Source organism: Alternaria viburni (assembly GCF_023758015.1).
Source record: "Alternaria viburni strain BMP 2772 chromosome Unknown scaffold_8, whole genome shotgun sequence".
Classification (NCBI taxonomy): Eukaryota; Fungi; Ascomycota; class Dothideomycetes; order Pleosporales; family Pleosporaceae; genus Alternaria; species Alternaria viburni.
Genome location: NW_026055777.1, coordinates 198,652 through 221,726, shown reverse-complemented (window position 1 = coordinate 221,726; position 23,075 = coordinate 198,652). Strand labels below are relative to the sequence as shown.

The 23,075-nt window shown below is 53.0% G+C and overlaps 5 protein-coding genes across 5 annotated transcripts; 2 read left to right on the top strand and 3 right to left on the bottom strand.

The window, feature by feature from the left end:
* Positions 1 to 222: 222 nt before the first annotated feature.
* On the bottom strand, positions 223 to 1,302 carry J4E79_004505 (uncharacterized protein; the record flags this gene model as incomplete). The annotated part of the gene is made up of 2 exons (XM_049353390.1): positions 223 to 349; positions 410 to 1,302. The coding sequence occupies 2 exons, from the start codon at positions 1,300 to 1,302 to the stop codon at positions 223 to 225; spliced, it is 1,020 nt and encodes a 339-aa protein (XP_049211838.1).
* Positions 1,303 to 1,811: 509 nt separating this feature from the next.
* On the bottom strand, positions 1,812 to 2,500 carry J4E79_004504 (uncharacterized protein; the record flags this gene model as incomplete). The annotated part of the gene is made up of 2 exons (XM_049353389.1): positions 1,812 to 2,236; positions 2,371 to 2,500. 2 exons carry the CDS (start codon positions 2,498 to 2,500, stop codon positions 1,812 to 1,814), a joined length of 555 nt encoding a protein of 184 aa, XP_049211837.1.
* Positions 2,501 to 5,594: 3,094 nt separating this feature from the next.
* On the bottom strand, positions 5,595 to 7,131 carry J4E79_004503 (uncharacterized protein; the record flags this gene model as incomplete). Its single annotated transcript, XM_049353388.1, has 2 exons — positions 5,595 to 6,068; positions 6,193 to 7,131. The coding sequence occupies 2 exons, from the start codon at positions 7,129 to 7,131 to the stop codon at positions 5,595 to 5,597; spliced, it is 1,413 nt and encodes a 470-aa protein (XP_049211836.1).
* A 471-nt stretch (positions 7,132 to 7,602) lies between these two features.
* J4E79_004502 (uncharacterized protein) lies at positions 7,603 to 9,053 on the top strand (the record flags this gene model as incomplete). Its single annotated transcript, XM_049353387.1, has 5 exons — positions 7,603 to 7,642; positions 7,696 to 7,897; positions 7,951 to 8,003; positions 8,053 to 8,681; positions 8,769 to 9,053. The coding sequence occupies 5 exons, from the start codon at positions 7,603 to 7,605 to the stop codon at positions 9,051 to 9,053; spliced, it is 1,209 nt and encodes a 402-aa protein (XP_049211835.1).
* Positions 9,054 to 14,895: 5,842 nt separating this feature from the next.
* J4E79_004501 (uncharacterized protein) lies at positions 14,896 to 16,237 on the top strand (the record flags this gene model as incomplete). The annotated part of the gene is made up of 2 exons (XM_049353386.1): positions 14,896 to 15,233; positions 15,283 to 16,237. 2 exons carry the CDS (start codon positions 14,896 to 14,898, stop codon positions 16,235 to 16,237), a joined length of 1,293 nt encoding a protein of 430 aa, XP_049211834.1.
* Positions 16,238 to 23,075: the final 6,838 nt, after the last annotated feature.

Genomic DNA, 23,075 nt, shown 5'->3' with positions numbered 1-23,075 from the left:
GTGACAGCATCCATCATCAGATTCTGGCCTTACAGCAGCCCTCAGGTTTCAGCGCTGTACCTCTAATTCTCTTCTAATGCCACTCAATACCTTCCTCGATTACGCATAGAGAACTATGAAGTTAGCATGAGGACTCTACGTAGGAGTTACAACCCCTTCGCCATTACATTCACTCCCTCGATCGTTCGGGACCGTTCTTAGCTCGACTCCACTCACGTAAACTCATTCATCCTTCGAGAAAAAGCCAACATCTCCGCTCTTCTGTCCCATCTCCACGAGCCTCTCTCTCATCTTCTTCGCCCTTTCTGCCATGTCAGGTTCAAATCCCTCGAAATCGTATTCCTTGGCCCTGAACGTAGGTGTAAGAAGTCAGTGTATGTCTCACGCGCAGTTCGTATGGGATACTTACCAATCACCGACACCGTGCTGCAACACATTCCTCGCTCGCTCGCTCCCCGCCTGTGTCGTTCCTATACTTCCATGCAACGTCATCCTTTCTTTCGAACTGTCGTACACGCCGCGATGTAGGATGTTGTTATTGTAGAAGGCCACCTCGCCTGCCTTGAGTTGCACAGTAATCTGGTCGGGCATGTGTACTTCGTACGGGTCCGCATTTCGTTCCGTCTCAGTGCGTGCGCGTTTATGCGATCCAGGCACAAGTACAAGGCTGCTGTCGTCGTACAGTGCAAGGTTCCACTGTGCGTGATGCCCTGGCTTCTTCAATCGCTCGAGCTCTTCTTCAGGCGTTGCGGTAGCTGCGACATCATCTCTATGCCAGCGCAGACTGAAGTCCTCGTCTGGTCGAACCAGCATGTTGTATAATTCCATGGTCAAATCGTCCTCGCCACACCCAATTAGTGCTGCGACGTACTTCAGAAGCTCGCTGTCAAAGTACGATCTTGCGAATGTGAGATGATCGGGATTTGACGGGTGGAGCAGATGCTGCACGCCCCAGATGCCTTTCGAGGGATCTTGTGGCCATGGTGGGAACTGCTTCGGCAATGTGCGTATATATGGCCATTTCCCAGATCGTGCCGCTTCTGTCATGCGGGAGGCAGCAGCGCGCAGGGCGTCGAGATCAAAAGACGGGAAGAGCGAAGCCGATAAGACCACGAAGCCATCGCGATCGAGAGCTTCGCGAGCTGCTTTGTACGGGTCGGCGCTCGATGAGGTGATGTTGTTTGAGTCCGAAGGCCCATTTGATGCTGGCTTAGCGGCTGGTTGCGCTATCGGTAGCTGCACCCTGGCCCTTGCACTTCCTTTCGGGCCTCCCATGTCGGGCTGGTGTTCGAACTTCCGCATCTTCTCTGTACCTGGGAGGAAGTGTGATAGAAAGAAAGCGCTGAGAGCTACAGACTTTTGTACGTTCCAACGCGCAGTTCGATGTCGATGTGCTACCCCGCTAGTGCTGTTAGCCCCGCAATGAGGCCCATTTGGGCATGCCGTAGTACAGACGCAAGCCGTATTGTACATCCAGCTCCGACATCCCTACTATAAGGCTCTCGGATTAGGAGATGATGAGGTCACGAGGTTATACCAGCGAAAAAACAGGGAAGAAAGACATGCCCAGACATGGTAGACGCGTTCAAGAGTGGGCGAGTCTCTTCACTTATGAACAGCAATGAATATTGGAGCTGTGGTCTGGATAGTTATTTCCAGTCTGAAGAGTAACGCTTGATTGAAATTCCGAAAAGAGCGACTGTCGCACTAGAAGTAGGAGAGGTTCGTCGACACGTAAGCACACAATCCAACACTGTTTCCCCTCTTAACATGCATCTCAGTCCAAGACCTCGATGTCATCCTAACCAAACTTATTCCGCAATCTCAAAAGCCTTCACCGACTCATCCAGGTACCCGTATCCTGCATTCGCTTTGACAGCTTCGACGAGAATGGTGGTGACATCAGAAGGAACGTCGCCTCCCATCTTAAAGTGACGGTGCTTGCGTTCGACCGCATCCCAAATCCCAGCCACATTGGGCTTGACAGCATCAACAGACCTCTTGGCAAATCTTCCCTCCAGACGTTCGTCCCCACTGTGCCAGAGTGAGCCTCCAGTCTCCTTTGCACCACATCCTTCTTGACCACCACCGGTAGCCCAGCAGAAGTCTTCGAAACCTCCGCCGCCGCCACAGTAGCCTTCCGTAGTCACGGCGCATGGGTCGCCGTCTTCGCCGTTGAATACGGCGAATGAGTCTGGATCGCGGCCATCGACCTGGGTGTTGTTGAGGCCGCGACCTAGAATCGAGCTTGTAGTCTTCCAGAAGTTCGCACAGCAGGTTTCAGCAGGGATGTTGCTGCACATAACTAAGGGTTGATGTATAGAATAAGTAAATGGCCCACACTTGGCCAGCACGGGGGACATTGCTTACAGTAGGCGCCGTCAAGGTCGAGGTTGCACTCTGTGTTAGGAACGCTGTCTTCCCAGATGGCGAACTGGATAATGTCGACAGCATGAGCCATAAGAGGCAGAACCGCAAGGATGAGACTCTGAGTGTACATGGTGAGTTTGGTGGTAGTTCGAGCCGTTTGTGTGTTTGAGTGGTGGTTGATGAGGTGAAGCGAGGGCTAGAAAGCTGATGTTGATATCTGAAGGCCTCATCGTAACTTTATATACACGACTTCAGATATTGACCCACATGCTTTACCCATTACATCTATTCTCAAACGAAGAGATGGTGCTAGTAAGGCAGACTTCCACGCAGTGGTCCATCCTCTACGCGACCATCGCGAAGGATCACAAGTTTACGCCCGTGGCGGAGGTCCAGAGGTTTAATCCACTCCCAACGTCCCTCTTTGACTTGACGCTGCTCGGTTGCGTACGCGATATTTACTTGCTACGCAGGTCTTAGGCAGGTAGCCAAGAAATAATCTGCCGGTCGAAGCACGCATCAAGAAGCTAATCTTTCACCCACGGGAACGGCTCAGTGACTGCACTGCGGCCTTGCATGTGGTCGGTGTTGAATCTGTTGTCGCGTTTTTGAGGCGGAGTCCACGGTTGCGTCGCGAAGGATCTGGCGCTAACGCAGCGAGGACTGGAAACTCCTAAGCACGGGGTAATGACCCCTATAGGACGCATGTCCGCTTGGTTCAATCAGCTTTAGCCGGTATAGCTTAGACAAGTCGACGCCCTTCGTGTGCGCGGTCGCGGACCCGAGTTAGACGGCCGATTTGTCAGGCCAGGTTGTGTGAATGAACATGTTCGACGGGTGTATGATCTCCGTAGTCTGCACTTTCAACAACTTGTTACCAGTTGGTGTAACCGGGAGATTTGCACGGGTATGGCCGGGCCAGATCCTCGACAGGCCAACAAAGCAGTTGCAATATCGGTCTAGGCCATGGTCTCCGACGTATGCTGCCCTTGACAACGCTGTTCTTGTACCAATCGTCTTGAACTCTGCAAAGGTGAACAGAGTAGCCTCCAAGATGTAGTAGAATACCTGGGAAAGGCCTTGTCTACTGATGGCTGCTGAGCTCTCAAAGTACACTAGGGACTACGTTTCCGTTACAAGTTTGCCAGCCTGCATCTAGGATTAGTGTGACATGCCTACATAGGGTTTTAGACATAGAAATTGCGATGAGATGAGACACAGACGTCCCTTCTTTGGTAGCATCCCTTCGACTTCGTGTGCATGCAAGCAGTGTTTTATCGCAGCCCTTAAAGGACGGATTCTCTTCGCTCATCTTCCACAGACCGCCCTTGGTAAGATCCGGGATCTTTCTGATCGATGAGTTAAGCGTATCGCATTCGTTTATGTATCCACGTTGCGAATGATTAACGAGATGCCTCGGCAGGGTTGACGGTGTAGGTATTGCCGAGAGCCCATTCCGGATCCTCACTATTGGACGAGCACGCTGAGGAGCTCGCAATAGCGGGTTGATGTGACTTCGTTGCTTTCGACGCGGCATTTGATCTTGTCAGACACACGAACAGAGGCCTCGACGAGAGTGATAAACCCTCATGACCTAGAAGCCAGGATGGCTTCACCCCGTGCGGCATTTATAGGTGATCAGCGTGATGTCTAGAGGCTGACGGTATCCCAGGACATAACACAGGCGCTTGCAACTCTAATACGAATTGATGTATGTGATGATACACAACAATTGCGAAAGCTCATTGATTGAAGCAGGACCCATTCTTGAAAGCAAACGGCAAGAGTTGGAGGGCCCCGTGGTGACTAAGCCCCGCGCCAACCAATCCTAGAAAGGAAGCCCCACCATGGCTGCCTCCAGCTCCCAAGGTCTCTCTCCATTTTGACTATTTTCTACCTTCTTTATTCATCAGCTCCTGATTTTCAAAAGGATCGCAAGATTGGAGTCCTTAGAGAATAATACGACGAAATGGGGGATGTGAAGATGGCGTATTCTACCTACGTAAAGACAGTCGGAGACATCGCCAAGTCTAACGCGGCAGCAGAACGCCAACGAGAACTTGAAAGTCAGCTCTGCTTGAGCCACACTTTGTCAAGTGGGAGTTTTCAATTTTGAGTGTCGTAAGCGCTCTTCCGAGACCCATGCTCATTAGTGCAGCCTTCTTTTATCAGTGCCCGTGTATTTGTAAGCACTGTGGACGCCTTACAGGAGTATTCCCACGAGTTTCTACTCGATCCTATAACTGCGGGAAACCTATATAAGTGCCTTCAAAAGCTATTAGTAGAAAAACGATGGCACGAAGAACGGATCCAAGGGATGATGAGTGGAAAAATGTCCAAGATGCGAAGAAGAGGAAGCAGATACAGGACCGATTGGCACAACGTGCACGCCGTATGTGTGGATCATCGCGCATGCATCATTTTATACTCATATAATGTAGGGCAGCGACTACGTCAAGCTCAAAACGAAACCAGCATATCGACATCGCGATTGCCTCAAACCCAACGCCCGGAATCCTCCACGAATGATACATCATCTGAGATCGCAATTAGATCCAGTCCAGACGATATCGCGCATCTCAATACGTCGAGATCACCCTGCCCACATTTCCAGAACGTAGAAGTACATTCTAGCGCACTAGAGATTGATTTAACGTGCAACCCCTACCCCCAAACTTGCTCAATACCTTCCCCACTAGCCCAGACCATGATCCCCTTGACCGTCTTTGCTGCACTCTATGCAAACGGCGACATCCAAGGCATTTCCTGCGCTACTACCTACTCCTCACGGACTCCCATGCCGAAGCCGCATATTCCATTACCTCTGCATCCAACAGAGCTGCAAATGATGATTGTACATCCGCGGTGGATTGACCGGCTCCCATTTCCGCGAATGAGGGATAGTTTGATAAAGCTGATAGGTGTGGTGGACGAGGAAGAGCTGTGCAAGGACTTGTTTACTATGCCGAGTTGGGCCATTGAGCCGGGATACGCATCCTGGGATCCTAGGGCCTGGAAGATGGAAAGGGAGTGGGAAATGAAATGGGGGTGGTTAATGATATGAGGGTATGGGTTACTGATGAGAAAATGCTTTGTTACACAGCCAATGAACCTAAGAGATCAAGAGAATCTCGCATTTATTTTACAGAGGCAGTCTTACTTCCACCGCAGTAGGTACCTGGAGATATCTACGCGGTTTCCATCGTTTGAGCTTGCGGTGTCGCTCAGCCGTCAACCTTCCTTCCTTCCCCTCCTTCAAATCGATGCTTCCCAATTTCCAACACGTCAATCTTATCACCCACCGCGACGGCTCCTGTATCCAATGGCGTGACTTGCATACCCAGACACGCATTCTTAGACCCCTCATCGATAACCCTGTAACTCCTCAACGTAGTCAGAGGCTCGTTCTTATCGGCTACAGCAGTTTTTGGGTCGACGTTAGGCAACTTGCACCTGGTCGTCCGACACGAGATGTGCAGGTTCATGGAGGATGTGGAATCAGATGAAGTAATTTGTGCCTGCTTCCAGTCGTCTTCGGCAAAGGCAGGAGGTCCAGTGATGTAAATGTTTGCGCGGAATCGCAGCGCGTCGAGGAGGGTAAGATGCCTTTGCCAGAGTTCTGGAAGTTCGGAAGAGGGATTGGGGAGCTTGGATGCTACGTCGTGGACCGAAGCGAGATTCAAAATATGGATCGGGTACTGTAGTACTATTAATCATAATGCCGTAGAAGGTCAGGACAGAATCTCCAAGATTCAGGCGCCTGGAACGGCAACAGCTGAGATCAAAGAATAGTAAGACATGACTGAAAAAATCCATACGTACCGAATCGTGCATTCCAATGACCGTCTCAAATCCAACATCCTCCTTTTTGGGCGCGCATTTGTGTACTTCCCGATACGCATTCGTGTCAATTCTGAAGAGCGCAATTGGATTTGCTGCACCAAGGGTATATCTCAACTTCTCGAAGACTTCGCGATCAATCTCCGAGCTAACATTGAGTGCAGTAGGGCTGTCTTTCCAGATACGCAAAACTTCGCTCCGATATCCCTTGCTCTTGATCCTCTCCGGCGAAGGGTTGAAAGGTACTCTGAACTCCAGCATCGGCTCCGATTTTCGACTCAATCTTGCCAACATGATTTTTCCATAGTTGATCAGACCCTCGATCGTGAAGTCGGTGTCGGGAGAAAAGGGGAAACGAATGACCAAGCATCCCTCACTTTTGACCCATTCTCCGTCTTCTTTGTAGCCTCTTGCGGAAGGATCCGGAACCCAGATCTCAGTGTCGACTTTAGCAAGGCGAGGGAATTTCCTTTGGGTCATAAAGTGCCATTCACTGGTCACCTTGCCGTCTAGCGTGGGCAAGCTCGTGACTTGCTGGGCGAGGGTGAACTGGCGATCATATTTCAGTCCTGTGCGATCGATGTCGCTCTTGCTCAACTCGACGGGTGCACCTGACTTCAGGGGGTAGACGAAGAGTGCCTTGACCGTCCATGGCTTCTCTGGAGTGGGGTCACCGCCCTTGGCATATCTCTTAGAATACTGATCCTCCAGGTTACTGCGTCCTTGGAGCCCGAGTTTCCTGCAACCAGCTGGCGGAGGTAGTGGCTTTGGTGTTTTGAAGGCAGCGAGAACAAGCAAAAAGACCAGAGGGGCGATACAAGATGCCGTCGTAAGGAGGACTGCCTGGAGTGTTATGCTGATGCCAGCTTCTTTGAGCATACCATTGGCAGCAAGTACGAAGTTTTCGACATTTTCCGCCATGCTGGTGTAGACGTTCACACGCTACTAGGGAGAGGAGTGTGGCGTGTGGTCAAAGGAGAGATCTAGAAGCTCGAAGATGCGACTCTTATCGTGAAAACATGCCAAGGTATAAGCCCAAGCAATATCGTCGGCGCTAGAACACACAAGGCAGGTGTGCTTGAACGAGTGAAAGACCAGATCACCCAAAACGCGTCTCTCCTGGGGCAGTATGTTTGTCGCGAGAAGGAAGCAAGGCATGTGGAAGTGAGGAGAGGGTGCGAGTCATGATAAACCGCGGCCCGCATTTGCTCTCGACAAAGTCTCCCGAACACCCACCATACGCACCTTCTACCTACACGAAGGCTGTCTCGACCCCATCGCGCACAGGGCAAGCAGAATAACGCGAAACGTCATGCACGTCAACGCGAGATCACGAGACTACCGCACCACCATCGCAATCCGCTGAGGCTCGACCGCAAGCCACGACACACCATGGCCAGTGAAGAAGCACCCCAGCTGTCGCCCTCGTCGCGTAGGCAATTGCTCCTCTCGCGCAGATGGCATAGATAACTGACACTATCACAGACAGGCTGCCCACCGTCTCGGCATCCCAAGCCCTCCAAAGCCTCCATGCGCGCGGAGCCCGCACTGTATCGACGGGCCTGGCACAGCTCGACCAGGTCCTCTCACCGCCGAGCCTACCGGGCCACCATGTCTCGGGCGGATACATACGCGGCAAGGTGACGGAGATCTTCGGCCCGTCCGGAGTCGGCAAGACAGCATTTGGGTAATTGTGCCTGCGTCACAGCTTCACGAGAGACGGCGGCTGAAGGGTTCAAGGATACAGGCTGCAGTCTCTGCCCTGCGCGAGGGCCAGCGAGTGATATGGATCGGTATGTATATGTCCACAACTGCGGACCAGGGCTAATTGATTGCTTGCAGACGCTGCCTGTGCGCCTTTGGTCAAGCATCGCGTCGACGACATGCTCACTGCGCAACCCGATGCGCCCGGTATCTCTCGAGATGAACTGCGTGCTCATTTCCACTACTTGCCCATGCCGACGCTTGCCCATTTCCTGGCGCTGTTCATGCACGCGCCCGCTGCCTTTCCTCCGCACGGCACCAGCCTGGTCGTCGTAGACTCTCTTGCAACCCTCGTCGATAACGCATACCCCCGCAATGTCGACGACCGCCTACCCAAAAACAAGACAGATCAGGCACGGTGGGCTGCGGGACGTCGATATACCGTCATCAACGAGCTGATCGCCACACTTACGCGCTTCGCTGCACTGCACGACATCGCCCTACTAGTGACGAGCCAGACCATTACACGCATCCGTGGCGCTTCACGCGCATTGTTGGTACCGGCAATATCAGGGATCGAATGGGAGAATGGCGTTTCTACTCGTCTGGTTCTCTTCAGAGACTGGCCCCGACACGGCAAGGCCAAGAGCAAGGTACAAGCCGACAGCTTGCAGAAAGCGCGATTTGCTGGCTTGGTCAAGGCGAATGGTGTAGCTCTCGCGGAAGAAGGCAGTGTGGGCAACGTGGTATCCTTCACCATTGACCATGTGCGTCGATATACTACCTGCAGAGCGTTCATCTACCACGATGCGCTCCAACATCCTGTGCGATGAGCTCCCGCTGACGCTATACAGCACGGTCTTTGCGACATGAATGTAGCAGCCGACGATATTGCAACCCCTCTGTTCGTCCCAACAGAAGCCAGACCGCCTAAAAGATCCTTCGCCGAGATCGACGAGGACGTGGCTCGAGAACCAAATTCTGATGAGCTCTATGGCTGGATAGAAGACGATGAAGTCGCCACTGAGGGGTTGTTGATGGATGAAGCAGCCGTCAACGAGAACGACGCTGTGGGACCTCGCCTAGATGTTGTCGCAGAGGGCCATAAGAAGAAGGTAACACGGACATCTACGCTTTGATTGTAGGGGCACCAGTCCACCCTACACCTCTGCCACAGTCAAGACCCGCCAAGTTATTGCTCTGTCGCGACGCGCGTTGCTCGTCAGACGTGTTCTGCTTACATCTGGGGTAAGCTCGTATGTATCTCCCTTCTCTTCATATGCAAGGTCTAAAAACTGGCAAATCTACCAGTTAGAACGTAGATCTCGCATTTCCACCGATGATACAGGCCTCCGGCCCGCGGGAATGGGTCTCGCTATTCAGCCGTGTGGGGTCATACAGTGCCACCCGGAATGAACACCCACACCTTGTCTCCGCACCAACCCGCATGCTCGCCTGCATTCGAAGCGCTCTGACATCAGCACCGAGATGCGTCTCCGCGCGCTACGGTCAAACACTCTCGTTTCCGCGTAATCCAGCTCGGGCATGTACGTATTCTTCCGGCGGTAGATTTGCTTCGCATCCGTCCTCCACTTATACAAATCCGGACACAGAGCCTATGGGTGTCGTCCCCAGGCTAGCGGTATCCACGAAAAGCAACAAAAAGCAAATGCACAACACAAGCCTCATCAGCCTTTACACGTGCATGCATCACCCCGGAACTCCGGTGCTCACAGGGATCGGGGAAGCGCCCGCAAACCCAAAGCCCTGGGTTTCTCACCGGCAAAAGTCGTGCTTCTTTTGGATGATGATGGCTTGAGGCTTCGCGAGTCCGGGGTCAGCGGGGTTGGTGTGTCGCCTGGGCGTGGGGGCTGCCACCTACCTGCTTGTTTCACGTTCTGATTGCTCGTGGCAGACCACCTGACCATGTGATAGGCATTTTCGCGACAGTGTTATAGCAAGCCACTGATACAATCGCATCTGATTACCCCACGGGGAGCATAGCGAACTACACAATCCTGCCGGAGAAGCACCTGCTTCCAATGTGGACTCCGCAGCAAGCGATAGTTCATGTTACTGTCCTGTCGCCAAGGGCGCATACGTGAACGAAATCTAGATTTACTTGCTCACCGCCAGTCAGCCACACAAACTGCACAAGAGATGGTGATCTCCTCTTTCCACAACAATCAGCATCTGTCATGCCAGGCAGAAACAGCTTCAACGCATATCATCGGCTCCACCAACAGCAGGGGCGTCGTTTAACGCCAGATGCAGAAGGTCCTTGCCTTAGTATCAACCGCGCAATGTCACTCCTTCCCCACGCTTCTCCACAAACGCACTACGCTTCGCTGGTCACCGTTGATCCCTTGCCCTGATGGAGGCGGAGGCTGCGTGAAGAGACGGCATTCACGGCCCTAGCGGGCGACTGACACGCGGTATCCGGGGCCGACCCGCCTGTGAAGCAAGATGTTCGCTTCGCTTGGACGCCTGATGTGGGGATCGTGGTGTTGATCCTGAATCTGGTGTTTGGAGGTTTGCAACGCTGTTGCCTCTTCGAGTAATCCGTGAAAGGAGGTGCAGAGGAAGACGGCGTGCGTACGTAACGGTATTGTTGGTCGGGTAACGGTGTCCGAGATGATAACGTAGTGCACACTGGAGGATGGTGATAGCGGCTTCGTATGTTGTTCTGCAATATGCATGTTAAGGCGAACTTGAATTTTAGGAAAGAGAGGCTAGTGACTGGTGTCAATGCGATGAGTAGTACCTACTTTGTTGTCCGAATGATTCGTTTCTGATAGTAATTACGCGCTGTATGAGTATGGGCTGGCGGTATTGATACTTGCTGCTTATAAGACACTTGATACCACGGCCTGTATTGCCTTTTCTGTACATTTGCTAGTACCGGTAGTCAGCAACCCGCCTATGAACAAGATGTGCTCCTGACTTAGATGTATCTGGCTGCTACAAGACACCGCATGGCGTTGTCGTTTATAACATAGTGCTCTGGTGGTATTACAACAAGCATGCGAATCGACGCGCTTACAAGCGAGGGCAGTATTGCACCGCAGGAACATGCAGATCGTGTAGCAAAACATACTTTATCGATTGCTACCTTTCTTGAACGATTATTGTTGCCTTAGCCTTTAAGGACGTAAGGGATAGATAGGTATAGTGCAAGACCATACGCAAACACTAGTGCGAAGCTGAGTCGCTAGTAAAACAAAGTTGAGTAAGACTTTGCACCGAGTGCACATTTTGGTCCTGTTAAACACAAAGGTGTCAAAGTTAACAAGCGGAAGCCGATCTATGGCTATGCAGGCGCCTTGGCTCAGTTGTCATACGGACTAAAGTTCGACATGAAGTGGGTATGCACAAAGGTCTTTGCTGACTGGGTTTCTATCTCCCGCGACAAGCGGAACGGAAAGACACCAGAACCATCCAAGATTGGTACTGAGCGCAGCTCATATCAACATAGGCGCTTGCACAACAGCTCAAGCATGAAATGAACTCCAGTGCTGCGCGGGCAGATATGCGAGACGCGTTCGCCATCGACAAACCAGGCCGGCGTAATAGCGTGCACTCAAACAAAGACCATTAACATCCGAAACAGTACTATGTGGCTCTATAGTACCCGAACGGACAGAAAGAGGATGAGGTCACGAGGGACCAAGCCATCAATTAAGGACATCCCCAGTCTGTCAATCGTGCTCGTGAATACGAAAAGCCCATTATATCAATTGGTAGGCCACTTCCGATCGACCAAAGACTGGAAGCCTCCGTAGTGTACCATCTTCTGTGTTGATCCTCATCACTGTACAGCTGAGAGCCTCGCAGCGGCCCTCGTGTAAGTAACTCTATCCCCGGCCTCAGAAGTTGCGATCATCCTGGCATAACGCGAATCTCCCCGGGGCTAAAGGCAGATCGACATTCTCCCTTCATCCGCGGGCTGCATCCGATTGATTGTTCCCAAGATCACGATCGGGGCTTCGTAGATCCATGAGGGGTTGCTAGTGAAATGCTCTGGGGCATTAGAGCCTGGAGAAGCGCTCAATAATTGCGATAGGAGGTCTATTGAGTTTGTCAAGCGCAGCAATTGCGGACAAGACGACGATCTTTATGCAGACTTGTGGAGATCGTGGTCTGACGTAGGATCGACATGTGACTGGAGATTTGTTCATGTTGGGTGACTGCATTAAAGAAATTTGCAGACCTCGAATTCCGCCATCGGTCCATGTCAACCCCAGCTATGCAGCATTCGTAATCTGTTCCCACCATCTGTGCACTGGGATTGCCACCGAAGCTTGGCGTGATGTACTGGGGTCGTCGCGTCGTTGCGTCTTGTCACTATCTTTGAAGACGACAGACTGACATCGAGTAGTGAACAACATGGCCACTACGGTAAGTCTAGGCAGAGAAGGTCGGATCTGATGAGGTGGCGGTATCATCGAAACAAAACCCCTGGATCGCCTTCGCCTCGTCTCGGTCCATGAGCCACTGTCAACGGTGCGGGGCCCCAGAGCCCGACCCGTAGATCAACCGATACTATCGGGTACTGTTGGCTTTGACGCGTAATGGGGTCTTCCAGACTTGCGAAACACGTCAGTACAATGGGCCAAAGAAACCCTGGGAATTCCAGTCTGAAGTCATTAAGCGCTGCAACAGTTGGTGAGTGTCAGGTCTCGCTGGGCGATGAGAAGGTAAAACCCTGGCAGAACTGGTCCCACTGCGCAACAGCTGTCAGTCACCCAGGGGATTGGAAGGTCGACGGGCACTGGTCCGACCGACGTCGCAGATGGCAATCTGCCAGGACAGAGGTTGCTTGGAACTGTGCCTCGGCCGACGTTCGCTGTCTTCACGAGCGAAACGCATGGTGGAAGAACGTCGGCATAACTAAGCTGGAGTTGTGCTGGTTTCGGGTCTAGCACTGTGACGTCTGGAAGGACAGTGCTTCTACAAAAGCTTCCACAAAGGCGTACCTTGCATATCGGAGGTCCAGAAGCAGCTAAGACGTCACCGAGGTGGAATTGAGCGGAGCCACAACTCCAGCGACATGCGTTCCGAGAATCTCCGATGCCACGTTTACCACAGAAACAGCTCCTGGCTCTGCTGGCGTGAGAAATTTCTGTCGGCTCGGCATAGGCGTACGCTCGGAGGAAGCGCCACAAAGCGGGGCGAGCTATCGAAGGGCTAGCAGTACTCAAAAATTTCTCGAACAAGAGATAAGAATAGCGGACCCGATATTGAAATTGCAGCGTAGCAATTGCATCAGTGCTCTGCGACGGCATCGGCGACTTTAAGGGACGTAGTTAGAGCCGTGAAGCAGTTCTCACATTGGCAACAATACCAAGGAAGTAGGCGTCATAATGTTCGGGACCGCCGGTCCGTTGCAAAGGTCCCCCACGATCTGCTGCAAAGCCACTCACAGGGGTACGGCAGGGTGCGTTGGAGATAACGAGCAGCGGAGATGGGCTGCGGGACCGAGGCGGAGACCACTAGTCAGCGAGGGGCTGCGATAAGTACGGAGTAGGGAAAACTCGTCGCACAGTATGAGCTGATGGTGAAGCCATGCTGATGCTGCTTTTGCCGATGCATCGTCAGTTTTGGGCACGTCTCGGCAGAGATCGCCCTCGCCCTGCGTTGGTTCACCGACTCGCATCTTCATCTGTGACTGTGCGAGTGCACAGGCCGGGAAGACGCATAGAAGGCGGGCCGTAGTATAAGGCAAGGTGGCCGGCTCGGTAGCACGGGGCTACTCCGCTGCGCATGTGCTGGTGTGTAGATGCTGCGAGAGATATTGCGATGCTGTGCGAGGCACTGCAACGAGGGGTCTCGGGGCGACATGGTGGCTCACTGTTGCTTGCTGTGCCTGCCGTACCCCAGGAAATGATCCCCCACAGCCATGGACGCGTCTTGGATCAGCCCCCGGGCTGCGGTGGAACGCGAACAAAGCCAGTGGGTAAATCAGGTGTGCTGCGTGTGTTGGGGAGCGTTAGTGGTCGTCGGCCAGGGCCAATGGGTGGAGGTGATTGCGGAAGCGCTCAGCACAAGTAACAGCAGCGGGGATGCATGGCCGGATCCCTGAGGGTGGGTGAATTCCGTGGTGTTGTGCTGCGGTGTAGGCAGGCACGGAGGAGTCAGGGCCACGAGGGGCAGGCGCACCTATGGCTGAGGAAGGAGCGCCTGTGGCCGCTGAGGAAGGCGCATCCATGAGATGCGGGAGCACAAACAAACCCCAGATGTGTGACGTCTCGAGCACCCCATACAAAGGCCGCCGTCTCCTTATCTCTGTGCCCCAGCTTCGCGGCGCCCGTCACTCGCACCGCAGCGCCCGCCCACCTCTCCGCAGCGACGTAGCACCATCTGACCTGCTGCCTCACTCTGCCCACGTACGCCCACTCGGTGTCCTGGCCTCATCACGAGAGTTTGGGGGCCCCGGTCTGCTGCGCACACCTGTACTGTAGCCCTCTGCAACCTCTCGCCGACACTCACCGCTGCAAAATTTCAGCTGCAGAATTCTCACGATTGCAAATTGCATCGTGCGCTCAACCAACTGTCGCAGCTCCACCGGCGACTGCGCCATCAAAACCAGCGTCGGCCCAAGGCAAGTTCCGCTGGGTACTGCGCCATAGCATCCCATCCCCCATCTCACCCGCGCCCGCCCAAAAAGGCCTCGGACGCACTCAGGACTCGCTCCAGCAGCTCCCTGCACCCGCTGCACGCTCCTCTCCGCAAGTCATCACGCAAGCGTTCAAGGGCCCGCATTTCTTGATACGTCTCCACGACTCGAGCGCCCCCCGAAGGAAGCCAAGCCGCACTGGCGCACCGCGTTTCTTTCTGCGCTTGCTCCGGCATATCCTCGCCCGCGTCAGCACAGACAGCCCTGACGGCCATCAGTCGACCCCCACACGCCCGCCTCGTTGATCCATACATATATCCGAGCCCCCCATCATCCCCCTTCCCCAAACTTTCACCCTCGGTCACATGCAATCCAACTCTGCCTCGACAGGTTTCGCCAACCTGCTGAACCCCGACACGTCCTCCCAACAACAGCACCAACTACCCACTACCACCCAGCACTCCAACTCTATGGCTACTGCTACCGTGAGCCTCATGGCTCCTCTGCTGCAAAACGCCCCGCAGCAGTCGGACGAGCCCCGTCAGGATCTCCCCAGGCCCTACAAGTGCCCTCTCTGCGACAAGGCATTCCACCGTCTGGAACATCAGACTCGCCACATTCGCACTCACACTGGAGAGAAGCCCCATGCCTGCACTTTCCCCGGCTGCACAAAGCGATTTTCTCGCTCCGACGAACTTACTCGGTATGTCACAGCAACCACGTCTTGCCAACTTCCAGCTAACTCTCCATAGACACTCGAGGATACACAACAACCCCAACTCACGGCGGGGAAAGGGCCAGCAACATGCCGCTGCCCACCAGGCCGCTGTTGCTGCCGTTCAAGCTGGCCTTATGGAGCCTGGCTCTGGCCTTGCGCACATGATGCCCCCTCCATCCAAGCCCATCTCCCGCAGTGCTCCAGGCTCTCAGCTTGGCTCACCGAATGTGTCACCTCCTCACTCATTCTCCAACTACTCGCCAAACATGGGCAACGACTTGGCAGCGTACCACCAGGGCGGCTTCAACAGCAGTAACAGCAACAGCCCCAGCGGCTTATCCCGCCCCATGGATCTGCTGGCAGACGCAGCCTCAAGACTAGAGCAGCGCCCTGGTCACTACTCGCACTCAAGTAGACACCACATCACGAGCGGCTACCATCCCTACGCCAGCCGTCTGCCTGGCCTCTCTCAGTACGCGTACTCGTCGCAGCCAATGTCAAGATCTCATTCACACGAGGATGACGACCCGTACTCGCACCGTATGACAAAGAAGTCGAGACCAGGCTCGCCAACGTCGACTGCTCCTCCCTCGCCGACTTTCTCTCACGATTCTTGCAGCCCCACTCCTGACCACACCCCACTCGCAACTCCTGCGCACTCACCCAGATTACGCCCGCACGGCTTCAATGACCTCCAGCTTCCTCATCTACGTCATCTGAGTTTAAACCAGAACTTCGTACCAGCTTTGGCGCCCATGGAGCCATCTACAGATCGGGAACAACCTTACGTGCCCAGTCAATCTTCCGGGTTGCGCATAGGCGACATCATCTCAAAACCAGAGGGCGCCCAGCGAAAACTGCCGGTTCCACAAGTACCCAAGGTGGCCGTCCAGGATCTCCTCAATGGCCCGAGCAATAGCGGCTTCTCCTCCGGCAACTCCTCGGCGACTGCTTCGTTAGCCGGTGAGGACCTGTCGCATCGCAACTAAAACTTTCAACTCCACTCCACTCCACTAGCATGGCATCGGCGTTCTCTATCAGCATTTTCGCATTCCGTCATTCACGTTAGCAAGCGATGAGATTAGACATGGACAAACTTTCATGAGGAGTAATGCTTGCGGCATTTCACGATTTCTGTTACATCGCAGACCCCACCACCCAGATAGACCTTTCTTATTTGTTTTGTTGGATCCAATACCCCGCGAAGCCGCATCTGGCGATTCGCAATCTTGTATAAGTTCCACTCAGCCTTGTTTCATCGGCCTGGCTGTTGTGAGGGAAGCGCCTGCTTATTCGCAGTGCCGAGATGATTAGACAGTATCCCCCAGCTTGGCGCTTAATTGAAATACCAATCCACACTTAGTCACTCTATCTGCATTTGAGCATGTAATTACGAGATGGTTATGTTAGGGTGAAGCATGTCGCTATGCGTGACGTGATTTAGCACCATGGTGATGCAAGTAACGAGAATCATCAGCAGGGAACCAAGCATACTTGCATACACAACCCGGAAAGGTGGAATTTTCCAGCCTATCTTTCTAATCTCTCCACACTGCCCAACCACCACGCCCAGTGTTTCCCCGCAGATAAGTTTTGTCGATTGTCTGGTACACCCACAAACAAATCTTACGATACGGGTCGGACCAACAGCACTCAAACAAGACCGGCATTTCCCCACATTCCGCTGTCTGGTACTACCACACTCTGTCCCGAACACGATCCTCTCCTACGCATGGTGTCTTACCCCGGAGCAGGTAGGGCAAATGTGCGGTGAGGAGAGGCAGGCTAGCCACCCTCCCACCCAACATATCCAGACATGTTTCATTTGCTCACTCATCTTGTGTGAGCAGCTAATAGCTATTCTTGTCCCTTTCCGCATTGTGCGATAAGCTCCGACCCATGACGACTCTGGCACGCACACCTTGCGGTACTGGCGCTAGCAGAGCGATGACACGAGGGCCCTGAAAGTTTTTTTTTGCGGAGAGGACGGAACATGGGAGGAGTCAGACTGTGGAGTACGTGGCACACGCAATAATAGTGGCGCTTGCCATGCTTCACTGTCGCAGTCCGAAACCGGAAGGCGCCTTGGTGCCAAATGGACAGAATCAACAACGTTGGCAATCTCCGAGATGCTTTGGCTGGGTGACATCCTTGCGGGGATCTATCGAATCGTGCTGGCTTATCTCTGGTCCTCACCACAGCACGAATCGCGACTTGGCTATCGGCAGACGCCGCGTTTCCATGTGAGACTATGCGATTCGACAGCCTCCAAGCGACTCGTCAGATTGTATGTCTCGGATTTGCAAGTGCGAAACTCCCATAGCCTATCTTCACTCGTCACATTTATTTCCCGCCGGTTGATTGAGGCGATCATCTCTGGTACACCTGGGCATGCACCCCGGACTGCAGAGTGCAGCAGCGCCGTCATTACTCCACAGCGATGACGATCGTGACAGTCTCGAGTGTGCGAATCGGCAGGTCTGGCGGGATCTTCTCCGCTGGCTGAGCGCTAGATATTGCGGCGTTTGAACAATGCCCAGGTGTCGGGCCGGCGGGCGCGAAGCGAAGATACATACGTCTCTGTATACAACACCTATCAACACGACCAACAGTAGGCTTGCATTTCGAGCAGCGAGACGCACCAGACCAGCACGCCGCAACCAGACGGCGACATTTGCAGGAGGATGGAGCTGGCAAGCAGCTTCAGCATTACCACGCGACTCCGGCACATGCTTTGAATTGTCGACGTAGCTCCGCCGTGGGTTACCCGTTACAGAAGTGCAGTGCACGCCAATCTGCTCACGTACCTGACCATCGTGGGCCCTTAGCTCGCACGCCTTGTCCCGATGTCGACTTGGCAGCTAGATCCGCCCCTCTTTCTTGTCAGCCCAGAAAAGCAAAGATAACGCACGACAAAGGGGAAGACAAACTTCTGTCCCACAAAAGTACTCTCCATTCACCCCAGAGAACACAGCCGGCGGGACAAATACCACACTCTACTAAGCCTTCCGCCCCTTGCTTGCTGACTCGGGACCGCATAGCAAAGGGCGTCTAGCGAGCTTCTAGAGCCGCCCATCCAGGCCGCGAATCCATCCTAAGTACCAGAATCGCTTACTTGTGGGGTCTCCACACTGGCAATCCGGACCTGCCTGAGCAGGAAATCGCGGCGGTTAAGGCTGGCGACATGCGAGTCACACACATAGTATCTTGGGGGTGGATCACTTGTGCAAACGTACTCGCGTCGAGGAATGCATGCTGCCGACAGTAAATGCACCAGTCAGAGGGAAGGACGAGGTGTCGTGGACTGTGGAGAGGATCCCTTCTCCACATCTCGATCATCGCATATACTTCCCGATACAGCTGGGTTTCCGCCAATTGTGCAGTCGGAGGCAGCACTTGACTAGCATCGTCACAACCGGCATCCTCTCCGATCCGATGCGGCTCAAAGCCAAGCAGAACTGAGCCAAGTGAACAATGCTCAGTCGCAGTTCTCGCTATCGAAATCATCCGGGGGAGTTTCATTGTCGGTCTCACACGCCAATATCCTTCCGTCCGCCCTTGCTCCGTGTCAGCCGAGGGTATCGAAAGCTCGTCGCACGTTTTCTGCCTCGATTCACCCTTTCTGACTCAACCTCCGTCCATGCAGGGGCAACATTACCCTCAAAGGTTTGAAATATGGTTTCCAGAGTGCTCGTTGAGGTCAGCCGCACTTGCACAGCATACGAGATGCAGGATCTAGCACAACGCTCTCTCATCTAAACCCAACACTGTGCTGTACCAGGCTGTTGGTACTGCACTTAAGCGACCGCAACCAGGTCCACGCAAACACTTTATTCCGCAGATCGGTTCTATCTAGACGGTAATATATATTGCTTCCGGTGCCCTGCGCAAGGGCGATGCACAGATGCTTTGCAGCTTGGGCCGCTCGTTCGCCAACCATCCAATGCCTTCACATACGAGTCGAGGTTACATCTCCGGCATAACGATGGAGGGCTTCTGCACTCCATATCGCGGATGTGTGGTCCCGTGACAGCCGTTTGTACCGCCTACCAAGCCGCACAGAAGGACACTATGCAACTATCATGACACGCTAGATTCCAGGATCGCAAGTCTTGGTCTCACTTCATGATGACGCAGCCTGATTCTCACACCTGAGAATACCGTCAACAATCAAGGCAACAGTCTGACAGCTGTCTCCGGAGTCTTGCAATTACATGCACGCTGCTCTAAGCGACCGCGCATCGCATGTGCATCGCGGACCATATACGTCCGATCACCTCTTACCGCTGTTCTTATCTCAATAACCGACTTCTGCGGCGCATCAAGGCGCAACGCTACATATAATCGTTTAATCTAGATTCGTATTTACCCGACCAATGTCGCGGATACCCGAGAGAATGGGTGTACATTGGGATAGATTGCTCAACGCATGTACCAAACGCCCAAGCTACTACTCCTTCAAATTAATTGAGGAGGGGCAATGTACCAAAGTATTTCTGGACGACACGTCGGTGGTTCGAGATGGTCCGACCGTGACATGATAGCGGCGTGCCTCGCTGCACATGCAATCTACTGCTACGATACCGTGAGGTGTACAGGTAAGGCAAGGCATATTGTTGAGATACCTGCATGTCGTCAGATCATCATCACTAGTATAGGCATCACCATCTCGGAGCTCAACAGCGTCTTCAGAGCTTACAGCCCCCCGACATGTGAAAATGACCCCCACGCCGCCAATGTCGAGGCCTCGAACCTCTCCAGCTCTCCAGCCGTTCAAGCAAGGGGCTTCCCCAGACAAGTTAAGACGCGTAATTATGCCGGTCCGAGATACCGCGGGTCCAAACGCGGAAGAATTCTACCTTTCTTCTCTCTGTTTTTGAGACTGGCCGGAAAAACTAAGGATGTGACTGTACCTCGGGCTAAGTACAACGCCACCAACATTTTGCGGGTGAAATACCTCCTCGACATGTACCGCGTCGAATTCATCCTTTTCGGAACACTTTTGACCCAAGAAAGTAGTGCGGACACGGCGACCAGGGTTGAGCATGGGTCAAATATTGCGTTGCGGCTCAAATGGCACCCACGTGCAGGACTTTCAGGGTCTGTGGGGACGATAACGGCGCTGCATCTGTCTCGGCGATCTCGTCTCCAGGATATATGTGAGCTGCAAGCGATGTGTATTGCGCGAAAATGAAGTTCCGGTGGCTGAAAAGGAAAGTCGATACAGAAGATGTGGAGACGATAAAGTGACGCTGACTCAAGTCGTATCGGAGAGAGATGAGGAAGGATTCCTCTTTCTGGATGCCCGGGAGACGATTGCGAAGTTTTTCCGAAACTCACGATGCAATGCGAGAATCCCCAATATCACGCTTTTGTGAAGTGATTTGAGCTGATGATCTCGGCAAGGCTTGACTGTCTCGAGTTTAGTATTTGCCAAGCGCAGATAGACGCGTCATCCACTTCTGATGCTAGTCTTTCGGATTGCTTTGTCGGCGCTTTGCCAGACACTGGGACAACATGTTGAGATATGCAGAAAGAGGAAGATCTTCGAGGCAACTCGGCTTGGGTCGGCCTATGTACCATCGCCTTCCCTTCACTCTGGCCAAAGACCCAGCTGAGGGTTCTCAGGAGCAGGATGAATTCTTGCACAGAAACCACAACACCTGTTGATTATCGCTGCACCTTGGGGTGGAAACATATTTTCGTTCTGTCATGAAATCGTTCATTGGAGGACTGTAAGAAAGAAAGCGACTGGTTCTTAGTTCTCCGTCCTCTTGCGTACGGCATACACCTGGCCTCAACGTCACACGTAATCGACAGTCTGTCCATTTCTGTTGGATATATTCAGAGCCCACGATACGCTCATTATCATACACATCGTCATCTGCGGCGAACTGTTCCTCCTCATTACTCGCAAGCAGGGTTCAGAAAGCTCAACGCTGCTGTTGCACATGTTAGCACTTTCGCATCCAAAGGTGTGGGCAGGAATAAGGGAAACGTACCAAGGTTCTCGCCCATACTACATGTCGCCGCTGAACACGACGTTACGGCATCGAAGAAAGGTCCGCACAGACAGCTGTCGTCTGCGTTGGGATCGCAGCCTGCTACCACTGCGGCTTCGTTCCAACAGTTCATCTGCGCACGCAATCAGCACACATTCTCTCCATGACATATAATGGTGAGTGTGCGACATACCGGGCAAGGTCCTGCTCCAGCGACACCAGCGCCCGGTCCCATAGGTCCTCCCATGGATCCCTTGGGCCCTGGAGGACCTTGTCTCCGCGACACAGGCGAAGACGATGTGATGGGTGACGCAACAGCAACGGAAGCTACCACAGCACCGACAATTGCAATACTGACGCGCATGTTTAGAGTAAGGGAGGCTTAGCAGTAACGATCGTGGGGCCTTTTACAAGCACAAAGAAGGTGAATGATTGGTTTTTTGTTGATTGGATTCGAATTGATTGAGCAATGCGATAGTCATGCAACTTCAAGCCTGCTAACTACACAAGTTCCTTATATGAATTCGACAGCGTTGACCGTGTATTAATTAGGTGGGTGGCCCAAGGCGATGGTGTTAATGCGGGCTTGTTTCGCATTTCTGCCGCACCATCGGTTACAAGTTGGTGTTGAAACGACACCCAGATTCCGACATCCCGCTTGCTAGAGTTCACGAAAACAGGGACGAGACGGAACTCAGAATCGTTTGCTTAGTGTGGCGCGGATAGCGGAAATGCGTGGTTCTTCGTCCATCTCGAACGAGCATGTTGCGATAGCTATACACTGAGGTTTGGAACGGCGACTCGTATCGTCGCGCAAATCATTCTCACGTTGCGAAGTCAAGGTCTTTACCAATGGAGGACAGCAGGTTGTTTCTTATCACACTCAACACGATAGAAACGCATTAAGTCAACCTTCCAGAATACGCCGCAAAGTTCCAGATCTTGTTTTCGCATCTTCAGTACGCTCAGCACCTTGTTTTGTTGCATATCCATCCCAAGGCATCGATTCTTTGTTTCAGTTATATGCGTTCATGCCTTGTTGGTTCTCAGATCAAACGCCTGGCTCCGCCTTGTTGCCTCGGAACATTGCACTCTTCAAGGCATCCCCATCAAGCAGGCGCTTACGTCTCAGCCCTACCTGATAACCGCTCTGCGACAGTGCGTATTGGTGACAAAAGCTAGCGGCAATGAAAGTCGAAAAGAGGTCAGGTGCGTGCAAATTTTGGGGCTACTTGTTTAATCCTCACGCTCTACGCAAATGAACATTCCCTAAAGAGTGTCTTAGAAGCGCCCCAGATATTCGGAACGGTCGTCAGTTTCCAGTTCTGCTTAATCTTTGCATAGACATGCGAGCGACAAAATATCCCGTGTCTTGGGTATACTCAACACCATACTAATGCTATCTTACCCCCATACCGCATCGAGGCAGATTTCCGTGAGCCCGTTTCAGCTTCACATAACTCCGTCACACAGCCACTCAGTCTAGCTGCTTCGTCTGTAGGAGAGCCTGTGCATACATCGCCAGGAGAACGACGAGCAATCTTTCTCACGGTACTTGTGGCAAGTTGAGTATACTTGCAGTTCAAGGACCATGGAGATTGGGATTAGATGTTTGAGGCACCGTCTCAGCACCTTGGTGCGCCCGTCTGTGGCATTCAGAAGAGATCATTGATAGAGAGGAAGATGGGGCAAGAACTTTCTTTGAGATAACATGCTACGCTATATATGCACTGTACAAGCACATCCGATTGACGTGTCCAGAAGCCAGTTGCTCAAGCATTGGAACTTATTCGTTTCCACTGCGGTAAAGGCTCACCACGCGTAA